The sequence below is a fragment of the Zootoca vivipara genome, chromosome 3, assembly GCF_965207765.1.
Source record: "Zootoca vivipara chromosome 3, rZooViv2.hap1.1, whole genome shotgun sequence".
NCBI lineage: Eukaryota > Metazoa > Chordata > Lepidosauria > Squamata > Lacertidae > Zootoca > Zootoca vivipara.
In genome coordinates this window covers 28,982,390-29,004,841 of record NC_142586.1, presented here as the reverse complement: position 1 = coordinate 29,004,841, position 22,452 = coordinate 28,982,390, and the positions used below count along the sequence as shown (strand labels likewise).

General features: G+C 41.9%; 1 protein-coding gene across 2 annotated transcripts in view; it reads left to right on the top strand.

Moving 5' to 3' along the window:
* The window catches only part of NBAS (NBAS subunit of NRZ tethering complex), a 174,642-nt gene that overhangs the window by 120,409 nt on the left and 31,781 nt on the right, over window positions 1–22,452 (top strand). For both annotated transcript variants that reach the window (XM_035109824.3, XM_035109823.3), the window contains 8 exons: window positions 318–455; window positions 5,093–5,322; window positions 8,293–8,403; window positions 12,220–12,470; window positions 13,209–13,543; window positions 18,530–18,751; window positions 18,972–19,174; window positions 20,592–20,681. In XM_035109824.3, coding sequence (XP_034965715.3) covers window positions 318–455; window positions 5,093–5,322; window positions 8,293–8,403; window positions 12,220–12,470; window positions 13,209–13,543; window positions 18,530–18,751; window positions 18,972–19,174; window positions 20,592–20,681 — 1,580 coding nt within the window. The remainder of the gene's footprint in view (window positions 1–317; window positions 456–5,092; window positions 5,323–8,292; window positions 8,404–12,219; window positions 12,471–13,208; window positions 13,544–18,529; window positions 18,752–18,971; window positions 19,175–20,591; window positions 20,682–22,452) is intronic.

Here is a 22,452-nt window from a genome sequence, read left to right as displayed (position 1 = left end):
ATAATAACAACTTGACATGCCACATTCCCTTCTCTTCTTCACAGAGCACATTATTTGACACTGATGTCTCTATCTCATCATTCATAGAAACATAGAACTGTAGAGTTGGAAGGGACCATGAGGGCCATCCATTCCAACCCCTGCAATGCAGGGATCTTTTGCCCAACATGGGGCTCGAACCCGCAAACCTGAGATTAAGAGTCACATGCTCTACCGGCCGAGCATTGAAGAGCAACTACTAAAGAGTTTGGTGAGCTTGCCATTGTGATATTGTTTTAGCAAAGTTAACTCTCTCCTTTTTTTTCCCTCCCTCCTAGGTGGTGGATGCCAACAAGTGCTTTGAAAAGCAATCTCCTTCTGCTTTATCTCTCCAGCTGGCAAGTTATTACTATAGCCTGCAGATCTACGCTCATTTGGCACCATGTTTCAAGGACAAGTGCCATCCCCTCTACAGGGTCAGTTTTCAGGAATTTGTTTTGCCCATTCGCATGCAATATTTTTAAGATGTACTATAAATCTGGTGCGTAAGTCAAGCTCAGATCAGGATCAGACCTATTTTATTCCAGCCGAGTTGCCTATCGCCATTTTAGCTGGTGTTCTATAAAGACAGAACTGCTTAATATAGGCACCCCCAAACGTCGGCCCTCCAGATGTTTTGGACTACAGTTCCCATCTTCCCCTACCACTGGTCCTGTTAGCTAGGGATCATGGGAGTTGTGGGCCAAAACATCTGGAGGGCCGCAGTTTGGGGATGCCTGGCTTAATACAATGTTTGCCAGAATGGGTTATGTGCTTCTTAATTAATATTACCTAGCAGTTAGATTTTTTTTTTAAAGGATAGCCATGAGCGATGCAGTACTTTACTATGCAATGTTTAAAATCAGCCTCATAACCTATGGATTGGAATGTAGTCGGAGTATCTATTCCCAAAAAATTATCAGAGGCAGTCCAGGAAATCGCAGTCTTGTCAACCTACTGTTGCCACCCTGGGCTTCTTTGGGAAGAATAGAAATCTAATAAAGAACAGTAACTTACAATCTCCTGAAAATTGGTAGGAGAATGAGTAAAGCTGGAATTGTTACATGTGTAGAAGCACAAACCTTGATGGCGAAGGATCAGCACATTTGTTTATTGCATGCAGCCACTGTGTGCAGTTCTGAAAGCCCCATTTCAAAACAGAATGGTACCCAAAAAAAGATAATACAGAAGAGAACGGCTAAACTGGATTCAAGGGATGGTGCACCTTCTTGCCAATGAAAGGCTAAAAGCGTTTTGCTCAACACTTGATTCTATACTGAGCTCACTAGAAGAGCTGGCTTTTGGGTTGCTTGTTCTCTCTTAGGAATTTTGTGAAGTGCAACATAAGCATACTCCCATAAATGAAATACTTTGGGGCATGTGCAGAGTGCCCATCCTCATGCACAGCGAAATGTGCCAAAAGAACAGAGAAACACCAAAAAGTGCTAGGAAGAGTCAGTCGCTGTACTTGGACTGTACAGTGGTACCTTGGTTTACGAACTTAATACGTTCTGGAAATCCGTTCTTAAACCGAAACCGTTCTTAAACCGAGGCGTGCTTTCCCTAATGAGGCATCTCGCCGCCAGTGCCCTTCCACCATTCGGCTTCCATTCTTAGACTGAGGTAAAGTTCGCAAACCGGGACACTACTTCCGGTTTTGCGGAGTTCGTAAACCGAATAGTTCGTAAACAGGGCTGTTCTTAAACCAAGGTACCACTGTATACTGCAGTTTCAGTTACATTCAGTTGTAGATACAGTTTTTTCAACAGCATGCAGTCTTCTTAACAGAGTATGAATGTGTTTCTAGCTGGGAAATTAAGAGTAGTTACTATATTGACTGTAGTTAAACTTGATTCTTCAGCTAAGCTTTAATCTTTGCTACTCGGGGATGAACATTGCCCATTGATTTGCCTATAAATCTCCCAATACTTCATAGCACTCAAGTTTCCCATATGCCAAACTCAATATAGTGGGGTGCAATGGTGATGAAGACTTAAACATGCAGGGATGCCCTTCTGTTCCTGCTTCTTTGTATGAAGTTGCCGCAGCTTTCCAAATGTGTTTGTAACTCATCCTACATCTTTCAAAGTTTTCCTTGTCCATTTAGAATGTATGGGAGGAGCAGATTTTTGGAAGACTGAACACAGCAATTTACCATACCGGTAAATGTATATGGTCCATGGGGTCACGAAGAGTCGGACACGACTAAACGACTAAACAACAACAACAAATGTATATACCGTGGTTCGTTACTCTCTCAGGGTAGACACCAGTGTGTGTTGATCTGTTAGTGGATGGCACCTGTTTCTAGACCGGGGAGGGAAGCATATTTCAAGTGATTCATCACACACACACACCCTGCATTTTAGGAGGACTATAACATGGGAGGAGGAATAGATGATCACTACACACAATAGATGATCGTTCGCGACTGGACTTAACTGTCCGTGGTCCTTTACCTTTTTACACATCACTATGTGTAAAATAATGATTGCTTTCAACTGCAAAAAAAAAAATTGCATTCTCACTCCCAGTTGTTAAGACAAGATTACATAATAAAATGATTAGGAGAGTTCAGATTATAACGTCTTGGCTTAATAAATCAAGATGTGAAGGAGCCTTTTGGCTTGCAGGCATGCACATGCTAAGCATGAGTTGGTAAACAAACCAAGGTGTCTCCCATTAGATATTGTTTCCTGTTTCATCTGAACCTGGGAACTACAGTTGCATAACGTTGAACTATGGTGCACTGCTATAAATGCTTTGGGAAAGACTTTTTTTTAGGAATTGGAGCAAGTGTTAGGAAGACCAAAAAGAAGTTCCTTTAAAAGAAAAGTCACTTAATTTTTTTTAATGAAAATTACACAGTCTATTCCTGTAGGAGGTTTAGACCGTGGGTAAGACAACAATTTTGTTCTAATGAAACTTACTTCTGAGTAGACAGGTATATGGTTGCAAAGTAAGTAAATTTTTAAAGCACTTATTTCCAAAGGAACTAATTTAGTACATAGCTAGGTAATTACTTTCCTTTCTCCATCTTGCTGCAATATGTATATCTTACTTGTCCTTGCCATTTATTTTTCTTCAATTGCCTAAAATGGATTTTTTCAAAACTCAGAGCAATTAAGTTACAAGTTGCCCCTGAGAAAAAACAAGACACCGCCAGACGTTATTTAGAGGGAGTGGAAGGAAGCGCGCTAATATTTGAGTTCTTCCTTACCTATCTATTTAGAATATAAAGTAGGGAATACCTGATCACAAATTAGCAATCTCTCCATTTTTAATCGTTACCTTGGGGATCTGTTAATCTCTTTACTTTCTATCACAATGTGCAATGCAAAGCAAATGTTCACTTAAACTACTTTTGCTAATAACGAAGAAATATGTTTCCTTTTGTTAATGTTGACAAATACCTTTCAGCGCAAGTAGATATTGCATTGGTGCCCTGATTTGATTAGCCTCTCTTGTATAAACTTGTTATTTTGCAACACCGTTTGTGATTAAATGTTTACCCTTCCAATATTCTCCTGCAGGGCTTGCCATGCCTTCTGCACACTTTTTAAAAATTGGAAACACAACACGTTTACACATGCAAAAGAGCCTTCTTTTAACATATGAAGAAGAATCCTAGAGTCCAGTCTAAGACACTCTTTTATAGCCTAAGAGCAAACCAAAGGGAAGAGGTATTCTCACTCCCAAGCCAAGCCCCCAGGCCACCAAGCAGCCTGTAGGTTGACTTCCACTGTGAAGCCTGGGCTCTCTCATGTCTAGACTGAGCTCCCAAGGCAGACTGTTGCTTGGTTGTAGCCCCCAAGTGCAGACTCTCCATGTGTTCCTATGTTCCAGGGACAGCCCCAGATTTACAGAAGCCGACCTAGTTTCTAATTTGATCCCGGAATGTCCCACTTAGGGTGTTCCTATTTTGGAGAGTGTGGAGTTATCCAGCCCCTGAGCCATCTGAAGGCCGCCTTGTATAGGGAAGGTTTTTTTTAAAAAAAAATGTTTTATTATGTTTTTATCCATGTTGGAAGCCATCCAGAGTGGCTGGGGCAACCCAATCAGATGGTTGGGGTATAAATAGTAAAATTATTATTATTATTATTATTATTATTATTATTATTATTATTATTATTGAATAGGACATCCTTATTTTTATTGGAGAAATGTTGGAGAGTATGCAAGTGTCTCACCCACCTACCAGCCCCACACCATTCAGCCAACCACAACTGAGCTCCCTAGTAGCTTTGTCAATTTTTAGCATGAGTAAAAGTCTGAGCTATATTCTCCTTGAGAGGAACTGCCTGGGCAGACCTGCACTGGGAATGAAGGAAAAATCCAACCGTGTTCAAGAGATGCACCAAGATTAGCCACTTCTGGCAGAGGGAGAAGAGGCAGGGCAGGACATTAACCATCCAGAGGAGTAGTTAATCATCTCTCCGTGGAGATTGCCTCACAGGAGCATTTAGTTGCTTCCCCCTCTTCTAAGCACTGTAGTGTACCCTGCAATGCAGTTTAGGAATTCCTGTTCTACTGCTTTAAAAAGAGGGGGCATTTCTGTGTACCTGTGGCCTGAGCACATATGCGCCATTCCCCCCAAGTATGTGAACCCCCAATCTTGATGGTCCAGACCCCACCGGGCCTCCCCATGGTGGTGGAGGGCCCCGTAGGGCCTCACAGCCTCCTCTCAACGCGGGAGGTGCGTGGAACTCGGTGCCTCTAATGCGAATGCTGGACCTTGGACCTCCTAAAATACTGACAAACAAGTGGGTGGCAGCTATGGCAGTTGTAGTCCAGCAACATCTGGAGAGTTAGAAATTCCCCCCATTCCTGGTAGAGGAATCTTCATCTCTACCTGCAGGAGTGGAAAGTGGAGCAAAAAAAAAGGAACACCCCGCTTGCTAGAGAGTAGAAATGATGTGCGTACAAATTCCTAAGTCTTGAACTAAAGCTTGGTGATATTTCCCAGATTGTTTCGCCAGGCCGCTAGAAAATGTCACGGGATGAAGCTTGTTTGATGAGCTTGGTTTGACAATTCCAAATATCAGCATGTGTTTTGTCTCAACCGATTCCGCAGGCTGACCCCAAAGAGTTGATTCAGATGGTCACGGAACACGTTACCCAGCGCAGCCGTGCGGACTGGCCCGAGGAAATAGCGACTCTGATTAAACACCTGCAGTATTACAACGAACGGCTCTTGGACTTCACCCAGGCTCAGATTCTTCAAGGCCTCGGCAAAGGGGTGGATGTGCAGAGGTTTACAGCAGATGGTCAGTACAAGAGGGAAACCATTTTAGGTCTGGCTGAGTAAGTACAATCTGCTCGTCCATTTATTTATTTATTTATTTTAACACGACATATTTAAATTGCAAATTGGCAGAGTAAACTTTCAGCGACACCGACCTTTAGAAAGCCTGATTAGTCATCGCTCAGTTTGCATGGTTGTTTTTCAATGGGATTCATCACCCCCCCAGCCATAGTCATGTTTTGTCCAGCTGCATGGATCAATACATAAAAGAGTATTGTTCCCCTTTAACCTCTTTGTGGGCTCTAATAGCCAGTCTTCCATTATTTGAGACCCATTGGCCAGTAACACATTTTGAACTACACATTGGTCCATCCCCCCCCCACTTCAAATGGGTGTGCATCTTATTAATGTAGATTCACTTGAATGTCTCTTCTTATTTATATAGTGTTATTTATGCACGTAGCACTTTACAAAGATTGAGAAACTCCCCAGAGGCTTAAAATCTTAAGGCACAAGAGAAATATCATAGGAATATATTGGTTATTCTGTCACACATGTTCGTTTCAGTCCCCCTGTGGCTTTCCCTACATGGGTTTTAGCTTCTTTATTAAACTAGAAGTCAAGTAGCTTGAAAGGCATAGAGAACTGAAATGTCTGTACATTTCAAATTAAGCCAGGGTTTAAGAATGTTCAGTAACTTTAAGTTGAGCATCTGCATGTAACATACCTTGCGAATGACTCCATCTTGCATCAGGTTGCCTTGAGATTGTTTCATGTGTAATAGGCAATAACTGGGTTTCCTTAACTCATGGTAACTGGGTAGCCAAATGCACGCTCGTTGTGTTGTCAAAATTAGAATCCCATGCCTATTCTCATTGCAGGGTGACCACTGGGGCTGGGCGATATGTCAATATGATCCAAAACTGGCTTGAAGTCCATATAGTGATACCGGTTTCATAATTTTTGACCTGGAAATATGCCACAAATCATGAGGGGTGGGTGTTTGGGTGTTATGCAAAAATCACAATGTGGCAAAACACATGAAGCCAGCCAATGCTTCTCTCAATTCCTGCAGCTCCTGATAACTCTGCCGGCTCAGGGGCAGAGAGTCACAAGAGCAGGCACCAGCAAAAAGTCATGATACGGGGAAACCCATGAAGCCAGCCAATGCCTCTATATAGCTCCATCCTTATTTCAGACATCATGATATATCGGTATATGGCAATGTTCAGCTAGTGATATATTACGATGTTGGAAACCGGATATCACCCAACCTTGGCGACCACATAATACTGAGAAAACAGCTGTCCCATTCCATGGCTTACTGCTTCCTTGCCTTGCGTAGTGTTGTCTTCATCTGCTGAATATATTTTATAGAGGCTATAAAAATTACTTCTGTAGGTGACTTCTTCTTAGCATGGATTGCCATCTGTATCCAAGAGCTTTGATTGCAAAAACATGTTTTTACAGAGAGTGAGTTGGGGGGTGGGGGGGAGGTTCTCAGGATGAATCGGCTCCTGACGTCCGTTAAACTCTGGTTTCAGAACCTACAGTGCTTGTAAATTCTTATGCATTTCTTTAATCCAATGTTAGTCAAAGTGGTGCCCTCTAGATGCTTAGGACTGCAGTACCCACTACCCCCAACTAGCAGGGCAAATGATCAGGGATGATGGGAGATGTAGGTCCACAACATCTGGGCGGCTACCCCTGTTCTCACCTATTTTTCTTGTGCTGCAATCTCAGGTCCAGGAAGCTTTTGTTTTCCCTTCAGAGATAGGTAGCTACTTACGGACACAACTCTGATACAGTGGAACCTCGGTTCTCGAACGTTTCCATTGACGAATGATTCGGAACCCGAATGTCGAAAACCCGGAAGTAATTGCTTTCGTTTTCGAATGCGCCTCGGGAGTCAAACGACGTCCGCTATGTGTTTTTCCATTTTTTTTCAATGGATTTTGCCAACCACCCATTGATCCTCGGTTTTCAAACGTTTTGGAAGTCGAACGGTCTTCCAGAATGGATTACATTCGAAAACTGAGGTTCCACTGGAGATAGTAGGGGACTCTGAGGAAAATGCAGAGTCCAAATATAGTTGTCCTTGTTTATTATTAATTAATTAATTAATTAAACATGTATTCCACCCTTCATGAAAAGATCTCAGGGCAATTGACAGAATCAAATAGAAGATAAAACACAGTAAATAATTAAACCAAAACAACAACACAAGAAAACCCCCTTCCCACAGATACATTTAAAAGACTGTAGAATATTAATCAGCCATAGGCTTGGTTAAAGAGGAACAGTATTGCCTGGTGCCTAAAGGTGTATAATGAAGACACCAGCCAATCCTCCCTGGGGAGAGCACCCTGCAAATGGGGAGTCACCACAGAAAAGGCCTGTTCTCGTGTTGTTTTCAGCTTTGAGCAGGGGAATGTTCTGAACTATAGCAAAATGGTTAGCAGCAAGACCACCGAACCCGCTGAAAAGGGCTTGGCTCTCTAGGGGCTTGGTCAAATCTGATACCTTCCATGTTGCTTGGTATTCCTTGACATCACATGCTCGATAAGAGGAATTGTGAGATGGGGAAAGGAATAGGAGTGTTTATGCCCTGGAGGGACTTTGATAACAGTTAGTAGTTCATGTTGCAATTTCACGATTCTTCTGTATTAAAAGTGATGAAGTTTTCATGCTCAACTACATAAATAATGCCCTATGGTTCAAAACAGCAGCCACCTTTACTCTTAATAAAGAAATTTATGAAAAGTGAGTGTTGCTCTCTCCCATTTATTGTTTTTGAAACCTCTCTCTCTCTGTGAATTCATCACTTTCTAATATATTATACTTTGAGGAGAAATGAAAGATGGTGGAATTACTGCTGTTGGGCCTGCTTATGGAAATGGACTGCATGGGCGTGCTGAAAAGTGATCAGTTTTCTTCCTTAAACAGTTCTCCTATTGATTATATCCTGGAAGCCTAATCAAACAGGGTCCCCCCCCCAAAAAATGTATTTTATTGTTTCTCCTTAACAGAACCCTTGAAGAAAATGTGTATAGGATAGCTCTCTCCTTGGCACAACGGTACGATGTCCCGCTCTGGGAAGTTTACATGACACACCTGGAATTCCTTTTCAGTGACAGCGGGTAAGTCCAGCAGCTCATTCTACTTTGCTTACCATTATTGCTGAGAGCCCAAGTGAGATTCAACCGAGACAGAATTCAAAAATAAATCACAGTGTAACAATATGGAAAACGCCCACAGCAGACATGAAGAAATCCTTCCCTCCCACCATGAAAATAACATACAGAAGCTAACCAAACCTACCCTAACATGTTGTTGTTGTTGTTTAGTCGTTTAGTCGTGTCCGACTCTTCGTGACCCCATGGACCATAGCACGCCAGGCACTCCTGTCTTCCACTGCCTCCTGCAGTTTGGTCAAACTCATGTTCGTAGCTTCGAGAACACTGTCCAACCATCTCATCCCTGTCATCCCCTTCTCCTAGTGCCCTCAATCTTTCCCAACATCAGGGTCTTTTCCAGGGAGTCTTCTCTTCTCATGAGGTGGCCAAAGTATTGGAGCCTCAGCTTCAGGATCTGTCCTTCCAGTGAGCACTCAGGGCTGATTTCCTTCAGAATGGATAGGTTTGATCTTCTTGCAGTCCATGGGACTCTCAAGAGTCTCCTCCAGCACCATAATTCAAAAGCATCCCTAACATAGTTGGGCATATATTACCCGAGGAGGCAATACCAAAATCATTTTCAGGTCCATATATTATTAAAGAGTACCATATTTTCATAAAGTCATTTTCTGTTGCTGTTCACTTAGTTCTTTTGTTTGGTGAGCTTTTCCCTAAGAGTAATTGTACAAACCTTCTGTTTCCAAACAGTCAAGTGTAAATTATCCAAACCTTATCCAATTTTGAGCAATCGATTGTCAAGCTGCAACCAGCAGAAATGTGATCATTTATTTGTGTAAAAAGGTTCTTTATTTCATCCTTGAAGATCGTTAATAAAGCTAATTGTGGAGTGCATTGTGCAATCTGTTTTGTGATCAAACTTATTTCCTGAAGTACTGCAGTCCAAAATGTGCAACCAGCACCAGAGATCCACCACTTCTGGCAAACAATCCCAAATATATCTGCAACCTCTCCAGCCTAGCAGTGAGGCCTGCGCATTAATCTTATTGCATCTTTGTAGATGCAATACATCACTATGGAAGTGATGTATGGAAGTGAGAGCTGGACCATAAAGAAGGCTGATCGCCGAAGAATTGATGCTTTTGAATTATGGTGCTGGAGGAGACTCTTGAGAGTCCCATGGACTGCAAGAAGATCAAACCTATCCATTCTTAAGGAAATCAGCCCTGAGTGCTCACTGGAAGGACAGATCGTGAAGCTGAGGCTCCAATACTTTGGCCACCTCATGAGAAGAGAAGAATCCTTGGAAAAGACCCTGATGTTGGGAAAGATTGACGGCACAAGGAGAAGGGGACGACAGAGGACGAGATGGTTGGACAGTGTTCTCGAAGCTACGAACATGAGTTTGACCAAACTGCGGGAGGCAGTGCAAGACAGGAGTGCCTGGCGTGCTCTGGTCCATGGGGTCACGAAGAGTTGGACACGACTAAACGACTAAACAACAACAACAATCTTTGTAGCATCAAATACCACCTACGCATGGTTTTAAAAGTATTTTCTCTACCTCTAGCCAATACAAAGTCACACTGTTCAGCCAGCTGAGTATTGAATGCGGTTGTTGACAATGAATATCATAAAACACCTGTAGCCATTGATTGAATAAAAGGTACTATTTGGTGGCTGGTAAAAAGAATGCATTTGCATCAAATGTGGATGCTGGCATTCTCCGTGTTGAATTCTAAAATGTTATTTAGCATTTGGTTCTTAAAAGTCTAGGACAAGGTTTCCCATACTTGGGTCTCCAGCTGTTTTTGAACTACAACTCCCATCATCCCTAGCTAGCAGGACCAGTGGTCAGGGATTATGGAAATTGTAGTCCAAAAACAACTGGAGACCCAAATTTGGGAAACCCTGAACTAGAATATTGGCTTGGTGGTAATCAACATGGGTTTAGCTAGGCTTGATTGTATTAAGCAGTATCTGGTGGTGTTTTGTGTCCCTCTTCGCTAAAGTATAACTGGCAGTCCATAGTTATGATATCCTGAATAAGGATTAACTTCTGATACCACCTTTGTTTTAGTTTGTTGTTCTAATCCATTTTAGTGTGTTGTTAGACGTTGTGCAATAGTTTGTGTTGGGTTGAGATGGGGTTGTATTAGTTTATTTTTCTGTTGCAAGACACCTTAATTTTTTACTTTGCCTTTTGGCAACAATATTCACCACCATCATCCAGCACCTGTCCATGTAATGTTCAAGATGTGTGAGTTTTTCAGCACCCCTGTCTGCCTTTTTCCACTGGAACCTATTTGCTAGCCCAGGCTGAAGAGGTGTCATCAAAAAATTCATAGGAGTGGGGGAGTGAACAGGCTCCATTGGTCCTTCCTCGGTCCACACGTCACTGAAATCTCTTCAAATGTATTGTTGTCCCACTTGAACCATAGAGTAGAAAGCTACAGACAAACTGGTCGGGCTATGTAGGCTTCATTGCCTTTTTGACACCACCAGCCAATTCTATCCCTATTAAATAAGATTTCAGCAGTACACAGGCAAGTTAGTGGAGTCAACAAACTGCCCAGCAACCACATAGCTTAATTAAACACACACACACACACACACACACACACACAAACCACCCAACGTGTTTACTAGGTATTAGAGTGAATTCTGCAGCAGTAAAGAAACTTTGTCCGGAAGCATTGGCAACAGGATGGATATTTAAATGCTTAAGCTTGGAGCAGAAGCCTGTTACGCAAGTAGCACAAACAAAATCCCTATTGGGCAAAGCAGGCAACCTAAGGAACAAAAGATGGTGAGGAAGGGAAGCTGAAGCAGTACCAGGTGGTCACCCTCACAAGAGGAGGGGGAAGCAGGGGACATGCAGAATGGTGATGGAGGTGGCAAGGGCCTGGGGGATGGAGACAGATAACAGCCAGCCAGCAGATGAAGCCTAGAGGGAGGAGGGGGTTTAAGGAAGGCTAGCTGAAAGCTGAGTAACCAAGTGAAAACTCTGAAAGCATCCAAATGATTGAACCCATATTTGTTAGGGGGGGGGAATCAACTCCCTGCTAATTTTGAGAAATTATAGCTCTTTGATGCAAGAAACTATTCACCTAAGAAAATGTGTTGTTTGTTTGTTTCTGTTTTTGCATAATGCATATTTCTAAAGAATGTTTTCCTGCTCCATTTTGGATTTCTCTTTCTGTTTTGTGCTTATTCTCCCGGTGCTTTCATTCCAAATTGGTTTACTTGCCAGAGTAACTATTAAAAGGGTGTGTGCGGAAAGATGTGTTTGCGTGATATATAATTTCAGAAGTCTGCAAAACATCAGCAAATTATGAGTTAGCTTGAAAGCTTGATTTTTTTTCCTTAAAAAAATCATGTCGGGAAGAACTCGAATACCCACCTCGATGAGAGATTTGGTAAAATGTAATTATGAGCAAGCAACTTACACTTGAGCTTTTGTCACTAAAAACATACTCTTAAGAGTAATACTTGTTACAACTGTCAGTGGGAAAACCTGTTCATAATTTAGTACCACTTGCTTTGTAGACAACAGTCTGCAATTTTACTGGCAGTGCAAAGTAACACCCTTCATGAAAATCCCGCCATGCATAATCTTGATGTCTCAGCCTCTACTACAAAGTTAGAATGTGGAATTTGCATGATAGCTATTGACTTGGTGTTTCCTGCTTGGCAGGGGGTTGGACTGGATGGCCCTTGTGGTCTCTTCCAACTCTATGATTCTATGACTTAAGGTGGGAGACACAGGAACTTGTGCCCTGTTCTTTGCAGTGACCAAATTTGTTCCATTTCCCTACGCAGTTTATCCACAACTGCTATAGAAGAACGAGCCCAAAGTCTTGGCCTGTTTGAGACTTTGAACACAATTCCTGAAGCCTTTCATGAACATATGGCCAAATACGTATACCCGACTATTGAAGGCAGAGATCATCAACGTTTGCTGTATTATTTCACACTCCTTGAGAATTGTGCCTGTCCTGAACATGTGAAATCAGCTATCAAGCCCGAAACACACATACGCCTGCTGAAAAAATTCAAGGCAGTTGCACCAGGTACACAAAGTTGACATTTTGCCTTTTACATTTGTATCTGCTACGCTCATTCCTTTTTTTTCCCATTCGCAAAATGTGATGTTTGTCCTCCCCTCATTGCGAGTGGGAGGGGCACTCTGTTGCAACAACAAAATGCGATGTTAAAATGGGTGTTCATGCATCTAGTATATGTTGAATATCGTATTTTACAGCAGTTGTAACATTTATTTGTCGGGAATGTGCAAACACAGGAAACTTGCTATATCTGAATTATGCTTAAAACTTGAATTAAGACTTGCTTTTCTTCATCTACATAAACCAAAGGAATAAATTTCAAACTTACCCAGAAAAAAATACTTGCGTTCCCTTGCTTTTGTGTAGGATGTTTATGGATAATACTTAGTAAGTATGTGTCAGCCTCATTTGTATATTTTAATGTGCATCAAATTTATGGGGCAGTGGAGTGATAAAATTCTAAGAAACTGTATCAATATGCTCTCATGAAGGCAAACGTTATATGCTACCTGCTTGTTGGTCGTTTTAAAATAGATCTGGTAAGATTTTGAAGTTGGAGAATAGACTTCTTTTTAAATATTAAATTTTGTAACAAGAAATGTTTAAGAGCTGCAATTGTTTGTGTGAAACTAGGCTTTATATTTTGACATATATGTGCTATTATGTTATTAGAGTTTGCTAGTTGCGATACCGATATTTAACGATCTAACTTAAGGACTTTTGCTCATTTCTTTCCGCTGTTAGGTCTCAATTACAAAAAGCTTACGGAAGACAATGTGAGTCCCCTGGAAGCTTTGGGTCCTGTCCTCACAAGTCAAAACATTTTATCCATTTCCAAGCTTGCTCCTAAAATCCCAGAAAAAGATGGAAGGATGCTTTCCGCAAGCTCTGTCTATGCCATCTGGATCAAAAAACTCTTCTGGGATGGGGACCCCCATCTTATTAAAAGAGCTCCAGAAACCATGGCTGAATGGCTGCATTCATATGATATCTGTGCCAAGTACTTTGATAGACTCCACCCAGGAGATATTATCCATTTCATAGATGAAATTACTTTTTCCTCAAAGGCTGCCACCAAGGTAAGTACACGTTTTCAGCTGCATTGTGTAAATTCAGATACTTCATCTGAAGTGCTCAAAATCTTTGCTTCTCACTTGGATATATATGAAGTTCAACTTTTTAATTGGAATATTTGCTAATGACTTAAAGAAATTACAGGGCTATTTTTATACATATATATATATATATATATATATATATATATATATATATATATGGTAAACGGAAGTAATGTATTGGCACGTCCCAAACTCCAGGTTCCTGCAGATTTCTGCTGGTTCTAAATATTTTTTATCATATGCTGTGTAGTCTGGATGCCTGGAATATTGGGTTGTATGCAATTGCACCCGTCCGTGAATGTAAGAATCCCCCACACCAACTTTCATGCTGTTGGGTGAGATTGACGTCCCCCGATCCTCGGCAGCAGAGTTTCACTGGATGCAGAAAGAAGGAGGAATTGGATAAAATCACTCCCGTTATGTTAGCAGAGAGGGATCAGGAGCCCTTCCGAAAACCTAAATAATTGCATTCAATTCATTATGTGGCTATGACCCCTCAAAGATTATTTTTTCAGTTGGACTTTCAAAATAGCATAGAAACATCTATCTTGGATTAGTCACAGAGGATTCCTAACAGCCCATTATGTTAGCTGAGGAGCTAAAGGATTATGCAAATAGCCAAGGGGGCTTTGTCTTGTTTTTCAAGCAAGAATTCGAGTAAACTTGTGTGCTTCCTGTTCCTTCTCCAGAGAGCAGCAGAAAGAAGCAATTTAGAAGATTCCAGATTAGATTAGCAGCAGCTTGTTATATTATCTTAATTGACAAATGGTGATTAATCTACCTAATGTGTGTTTGAAACCATGGTTTATGAAGCTGGTTTGCTAATAATAGAAAAAGCATAGTTAAGATAAGATGAAGTTTAGGGTTTTGGTGGTAACTGGAAGCAAAAGCTTCTGAGTTTCTTTTCATAATAATAATAATTTAATTACTTATACTCCACTCATCTGGCCGGGTCTCCCCAGCCACTCTGGGCGGCTCCCAACAGAATATTTAAAACACAATAAAACATCAAACATTAAAAACTTCCCTAAACAGGGCTGCCTTCAGACGTCTTCTAAAAGTCAGGTGGTTGTTAATTTCCTTGACATAAGGGCGTTCCACAGGGAGGGTGCCACTACTGAAAAGGCCCTCTGCCTGGTTCCCAGTAACTTCACTTCTCGCAGTGAGGGAACCGCCAGAAGGCCACACTGAAGGAAGGAAGGGGAGAATGTGAGCCGAAGTCTCACTGTGGCTTGTTCTCATCATTCTAAACTATGGTTTAGTATGATATCTAAAACATAGCCTTTGTGCGAGAGCACCATTTTCAGCTACGGTATAGAACCCGATTGAATGCAGTTGATAAGAATGTGCAAGCTGGTAGCTTGTCCCTGATAATAAAGCTTAGGAGTGAAATTTCCTTTATGTTTCAAATCAGTTGCCTCCTGCTCATGTAAAAGAAGGCTGCATTTGACCCGTTTTTATACATTTTGGATAGTGGGAGCAGATATCCTTTACCCCCAAGAAAATCAAAACCCTTTCAATAAAGGAAATTGCTTTTCACATATTTTGCAAAATGCAGGCAATGATGAACTGTAGCACTATCAAAACGTATTATCGCTAGGCAGAAATGAATGTACAATTAAAGCCCTAGAATTCTTCTTTTAAATGGACTAATCTCTGCTTTCAAGATCATTGTGGCTTCAGGAGCATGGCAAACACTTTCGCTATTCTTTATCACCCAGCGAAATAATCCAACTGTGTGCATAATGCGGCTGTCTGCATCACTTTACTCAGATTTTGAGCATTTTAATGCAGAGAAGAGAAGGGAAGGGTTGGGAACTGTTCTCCTTAAAAAATAATGGATATGTTAATAAAAGATATTTTGCATAATATGTAAGCACCAGATCTGCTTTCTTATGCTTAAAGTATAACTAGAATTTTTTAGCGCTGGAAACCAGAGTTCCCATAATTGGAACTCTGCTCCTGAAGAGCTCCCACTAAAGGAAAGGGGATGATCTCCCCATAGTTTCCCCTACCCCTTTTGTCTCTTGAAAGCTCTTCCAGAGGATGGGCTGACCCACTGGAACAGCATGGGAGCTGCTTTTGGGGCTGCAGGTGAAAGGGGAGACTGAGAAGAAGAAGAAGAAGAAGAAGAAGAAGAAGAAGAAGAAGAAGAAGAAGAAGAAGAAGAAGAAGAAGAAGAAGAAGAAGAAGAAGAAGAAGAAGAAGAAGAAGAAGAAGAAGCCCTGTCCCATTTCCTACAGTGGGCGCTCCCCCTCGAAATCAGCTCCTCCTGTGAAGTAAAGGAAGCCTCTTTCCCATTATCTCCATGATCTGATGCAGGTCATGTGACCTCCAGGAAAGCTGCTTTCTCCTACACACATACCGTGTTCAGTACAAAATAGTAGCTGGTGTCGTTTTTCTAAAAGGCAACACGCGACCTAGCACCTGCTATCCAAATTGGGGCATTGACGAGGGGTTGGTTCCCACGTACATTTCCGTAGAGTGGTATTAAGCCCAACGCTTGATTTTCAGCAGTGCCACTCAATGCATTTACCAAGTGGTTGAATGTGCATGTGTGAACCCAGGGAACAAGAATACCCTCTTGACTACATCTGTGCGCCTTATCCTGAAGATCAGGGGTCAGCAAACTTTTTCAGCAGGGGGCCAGTCCAATGTCCCTCAGACCTTGTGGAGGGCTGGACTATAATTTTTTTTTTGGGGGGGGGAGATCCAAGAGCACCACAAGCCCCAGTGGCTGCTTACCTGTGTCTTGCAAGTGGCAGGGACTGGCGGTGGCAGAGGGACAATGAGCGGTGTGCGAAAGGGCTCTGGAGAGGGGCTGCTTAAAATGGCGGCCGCTCAAGCACTTCTGCTGCTGGCACCAACCAAGCTCAGCCCCATCCTCCTCTAGGCAGGGCAGGGAGAAGCCAGGAGAAGGGAGGAGGTGCTGCCGCCGTGGGAGGGAGAGGGAAGGAGAGAGAAAGAACGTGCATGCTGGTGATCCACGCAGCGACTCCCAGACAGTCCACAGGCTGGATCCAGAAGGCAATTGGACCTGATCCAGGACCTTAGTTTGCCTACCCATGCTGAAGATGTCCCTAAGAAACGTTTCCATGGCTCCTGCACTTTTGAGAGCTTGTCTATAAGCGTTTGTTCATGGGCAGCGCAACTGTATACGTGTCTACTCAAAACGTACGCGCCCCACTGAGCTTAAAGGGGGCTTGCTCCCAAGTAAGCATGCCTTTTCCAGCAGAAGTGTGGACAGCAGAAATAAGAGTGAGGCCCCTTTATGTGCTGCCCCACCCCCCACCCCAACTTAGGAGTCTGGAACCGACAGTAACATTTTCCCACCTCTCCCAGACATTTTATTCTTAACTTTCTGCTGCTTGGTAGGTTTTTATGAGATCGCGCTGCAGGGCAGGGGATGGTTCTTAATTTTGGAGATTTAATGTACGATCATTTTTATTTGTTTGTTTACTTTATAACAATTATACACCGAATGATTATAAGAAGGGGGGGGGGGAAGCCCTCAAAGCTGTCTATGAAAAGATAAAACGGTGAACGTTAAAACGTACAAAAACTTAAAATACTAAAACAGATTAAAATTCAAGCCAACTTCCAAAGCATCTGGGTAAGCTTGTCTAAACAAGAATTCTTTTAGCAAGCGCCGAATGGAATACAGTAACAGTTGTGCTTTAATTTTTTATGTAACTGCTCAATTTGTACTGTATACTCTGCTCTGCGAATTAAGTTACTGTGATAATGTTTTGGTACGAGGCGATGAACGAATGAAACATAAACACATTCCATGTGTTTTGCAGACCCTTTGTTATATGAGCATTGTTCCTTGGCCTTGGCCTTGGCCTTTGGAATGAGTCAGGTTATTTGCAAGCTAAATAAATAGTTATGCATTAGCTTGCGGAAAGCACTTTACAGCACCCCGCGTGCGAAAAACGCCACATAAAAGATGAAGACAGCCCAATGAAGTACATGAACCGGAATTTATCATGCATATTGGGCATTCAAGAACTATAAAGCCTGAGGATAAATGAGCCAGCGGGATAAAAACTCAATTTCTCTTTCTCCAGGCCAGTTGACACACTGCAAATGAATTAAAAATAACTCGCCTTGTAGGAGGTATACTCAAGAGTAGCTTGCTCTGCTATTGAGGATAGTTTATGGTTCAGGAGTGAGGTTATAGCTGAGAAATGTTCTTTAGTATGTTGGTGCCTTTCTGGGGCAACAATTTCTCGCTCGCAGACGACGGACACATACCTGTGGCGCACGGCAGTCCATCACCTCACCTGAAACAATGTGGTTTTGTGAGGTGGCGTATCCAATCCTAGGAATATAATGAAAGCCGCATTGTGTAATTGGCTGGAAACCACTGTGTGCCTTTGAGATAGATTCATTAGAAGAAGAAGAAATGGAATTGTACAGGCCTTCTGCTGCCTCTCTGCTTAGTCACCTTTTTTGACATGAATATTTAACATGATTTTATTTTTTATTTTTTTAAAAAGCAAACCCATCTTCCAGTAAGAGTGGAAAGCTTCCAGCTGTTAGCTTCAAATGAATTTTTGAAACTATTTAAAGCATATACAAAGTTATGCCTCAAGATTGTTAGAGACTATGATGCTTTAGGAGAGGAAGTTATTTGTCTTGGTTCTTTTTTTAAAAAAATGAAGACTTTTAAATCGAGATAATGGAATCGCTCAAGAAGATGTAGGCGTGACAAAAAAAAACAAGCCAACATGGGATTAGGAATTTGAAAGGAATGGCTCCTTTTAAGTAACAAAGCCGCTCTCTTGCTCATTTTCTGTTATATTTAACACGTTCTTGTCCTTTAGAAGCAAAGACAATTACCTTAATCAGTGTTTATGTATTGCTCAGCTACTCATTTGTATCCAGATACACCTTGCCTTGCATATGACAATTTATGATGAAACGTGTGTTATCTTTTCTCAGCTGTCGGTTGATTCCCGGGTAGAGATGACAAGGAAGGCTATTAAGTCAGTGAAACACACTGCCGAAAAAGCTGGGAAAAGGTCCTCTGAGGGAGACCATGCAGAAGACACCCCTGACAGGCACATCACTTATGAAGATGCTTTGAGTCACCTACAGCAATCTCTTGCACATCTGGAAACACTTAGCCATAGCTTTATTTCTTCCCTAAAAAACAGTGACCAGGTAAATGATTTTTATGGGGGGAAACCTGACCAAATCAGTGTTACACATAATAATTATTTGCAATGCTGAACACACACACATGTGCATTTCTGTAGGCTTTCTCAGAAGAATGGGTGGGTTTACTGGCAGTATCATTTTGGGGAACTGTTTTTAGATACCTTATATATTGTATGTTTAAAGTTGACTGCCCCATGTGCATTTAAAATACCTCTCTCTCCAGGATATACTAAGAGAATATGGGCACCAGTATGATTTATCCCGGTCAGAAAAAGAGAAAATCAATGAGCAAGCTGTAACTATGTGTATAGATGGTCAGCCCCTGGATATGATCCAGAAACTATTGGATGTTGCTGTTGGAGATCTGGGACTCTCACCTAGCGATATTGTAAGGACAGCGGTAAATAAAGTGGTGGGTGCTTTAAGGTAAGTTAAATTTGCACACAAACAGACCTTTGAAAGTGTATTCTTAAATTTAATTGAATGCTTAGGTTTACTTTTTACACAAGGCCCACCTAACCCACATTCCATTAATGAAAAGCTCTGAAATATATTTCCTGGATTCAATCCAACAAACGGAGGGAAAACCCCACCTATAAACTAATCAGGAACTACCTGCTTAAATTGTCATGTATTGGCCAGAGAATGGCAGTCATCTCTAGGTTTGACACTCTGGGGTCAAAGACAGAGAAAGCTCTCCAACTTGACCTCCCCCTACACCACAATCAACATTACAGTGGTACCTCGCAAGATTGCCCTGCAAGACGAATTTTTCACAAGACGAATGCGTCTTGCAATCTGATGGTGACTCGCAAGGTGAATTCATTTTGTGAAAAATTCGTATTGCGAATCGCGGTTTCCCATAGGAATGCATTGAAATTTAATGCATTTGAGTGAACATGAACAAGGTGCTGCTCATCTTGATTCTGCCCACTCACTGCTTACCCCTGTCCCCTGAACCAAGTACCTAGTTTCATAGCCGGAAGAAGAAAACCCACGTCCTAAGTGGAAGAGATGCGCAGGCTGGCCATTTTCCCACCAGGGATAATGAGACTGGTAGTTTTGTCCCAGGCGTGGAAACATGCTTGGGTAACCCTTGCCATTTCCACTGCTGCCACCTTTTCCCTAGCCTAGTGTTGCCATATTTCATGAGGTAAAAATCTGGACACACAGAGTTCTTGAGCCCGAGCCACTCCAGAGCCCAGGCTGCCCAAGACTGAGACTGAATCCGAATCTGAACCAGAACTACATACAATTTTTTCCTGAAAACATGGATTGCTATAAATTGTGAGAATCCCCTCAGATGGGCATGTCCCCCCCCCAAAAAAAGAGGACATGTCTGGGATTTCCTGAATGTATGGCAACCCTGCCCTAGCCTGAAGATAAGTTTTTTTGCAACATGGCAAAGGAATAGAAGGTAGTGAAATTTCTGGTGGGGGCTCAAGCATTCATGAGCCTTTTGCAAGCCCCCGATTCAAGCGCTAGATTCTGCTTCTCAACACACAAGCCATTCAGCAAAAGTGGTACGGGAGTCTGACTCCACCCGTGAGTTTTATGGTGACTTAATGGCAAGCAAATACAGTAAAACTCTGGCAACAAATTATTCCAGTCTTTCTCCCTTTGGCATAATCGGGGGTCTGGCATTATAGCTTCATATTTCCTTTTTTATTTGTTGTGACAGTGATAAAAGGCAACATCCACGCAGGAAAATGTGCCATTTGCCATGATTTGCTGCTGGATAAATAGCATAGAATTACACACTCTTAAGCATTAAGGATTCTGAAACGTTTCTTTCTGGAGCTTGTATTTCTACAATCTTGCTTTTGTTTCTTTCCCTCGATAGTGAAAGCAGTGGCCAATCTCCTTTCAAAAAGGATCCTTTCCAGATATTAGAAAGTATTGTGTCTGCGGTCCATACGAGTGCTGAAAACGGGTAAGAGCTTTGTAGGTGCATCGCAAACAGAACCACACTTGTTAATCCTTTGTAAACTATTTGTCCGGGATGTTAGAGTGGAAGCATTGTGGTGCTGATCCCTTTTCAGTAGTGGCACCCTCCCACTGAGATCCATCGCCGAGGGCCTTCTGGCGGTTCACTCACTGTGAGAAGTGAAGTTACAGGGAACCAGGCAGAGGGCCTTCTGTGGAACGCCCTCCCATCAGATGTCAAAGAGATAAACAACTATTTGACTTTTAGAAGACATCTGAAGGCCACCCTGTTTAGGGAAGCTTTTAATGTTTGATGTTTTATCACTTTTTATTATTATTAATATTCTGCTGGGAGCCGCCCAGAGTGGCTGGGGGAACTCAGCCAGATGGGCAGGGTATAAATAATACATTATTATTATTATTATTATTATTATTATTATTATTATTATTAGTTCACTCATTCAGAAGTGTGGTTGAATGAGCATTAAGGTCTCCTGCCGTTGACCACTGTTTCTGTGGTAACTCTGTAACATTGTTCAGAGATTCCTATTTTTGTTTTTTTGTTTCTTGTTATTATTGCAGCTTTTAGCTCTACTTTGATATATCAGCATAGCAACAGACAACGCTCAAAATCGATATTTTATGAAACGTTATTTACCTCCGCCTCCTTTCGTTCGTTGTAGAGAACCAAATATAAATTGCGTCCTTCAGAATGTTGCTGTCATTTGAAAAATGAGTCTGGGTAACGTTTGAAACCAGGGTCTCCACAGTTCCCTTTTTAATTTTTCAACTTTATAATTTACGTTTTGAATGCCGATCACTCTGAAGCCTCATTTCTAATTTAGAACCAGTTCTCCGAGAGATGGGGCATAAAGAGAATAGCAGGCGCCAAATAATTTTTTTGAAGTTTTCGCAAAATGATAACTTAAACTGTCGGCTCATATTATTTCAATACTTCCAGACAGGTTGAATTGGTGTTTTCTGACTGATATTACTTTCCCATCTGTCTTGTTAGGATGAATATAGCACCCGTTAGTTACAATATAAATCACATTCTACCTGCAGCCTCTTTCCTTTGAAAAGCTCGGTGTCAGTTTGAAATATCGCCAATGAATACTACAACATTATTTACACATTTATTTATAGCCGTTTGGAACTGTAAAAGGACAAAGGGATAGGGAGTTGGAGGGGGGGAGTGTAAGGTGTGATTCTTCTTTACTGCTCCTAGCTCAGTCAGTAGAGCAAGAGATTGTTCATCTCAGAGTTGTGGGTTCAGGCTCCATGTTAGGCAAAAGATTCCTGCATTGGACTAGATCAGGCATCCCCAAACTTCCGCCCTCCAGATGTTTTGGACTACAGTTCCCATCTTCCCTGACCACTGGTCCTGTTAGCTAGGGATCATGGGAGTTGTAGGCCAAAACATCTGGAGGGCTGCAGTTTGGGGGTGCCTGGACTAGATGATCCTCACGGTTCCTTCCAGCTCTACGATTCCTGTTGCACCTGAAGCCGCTTGCCGCTTGTTGAAAACTATGTATTAGACATAAAGATGTCCGATGATGTAGACCAGTGATTCCTTCTGGGTAACTGGCGAATTGCCTCCTTCCTAATTCTCTTCCCTGTATGCGGTTTTGCCAATGCTTTGCTTTGTATCAGCCTCTCCCTGCAAAGGTCAAATAGATACTAGGATGTGTCCATTTGAACCAAGTTTGTGATAGAGCACATCAGGCATGAAACAGTAAATGTGGGTTTTAAACAGTAAATATACGTGATTTCACTTA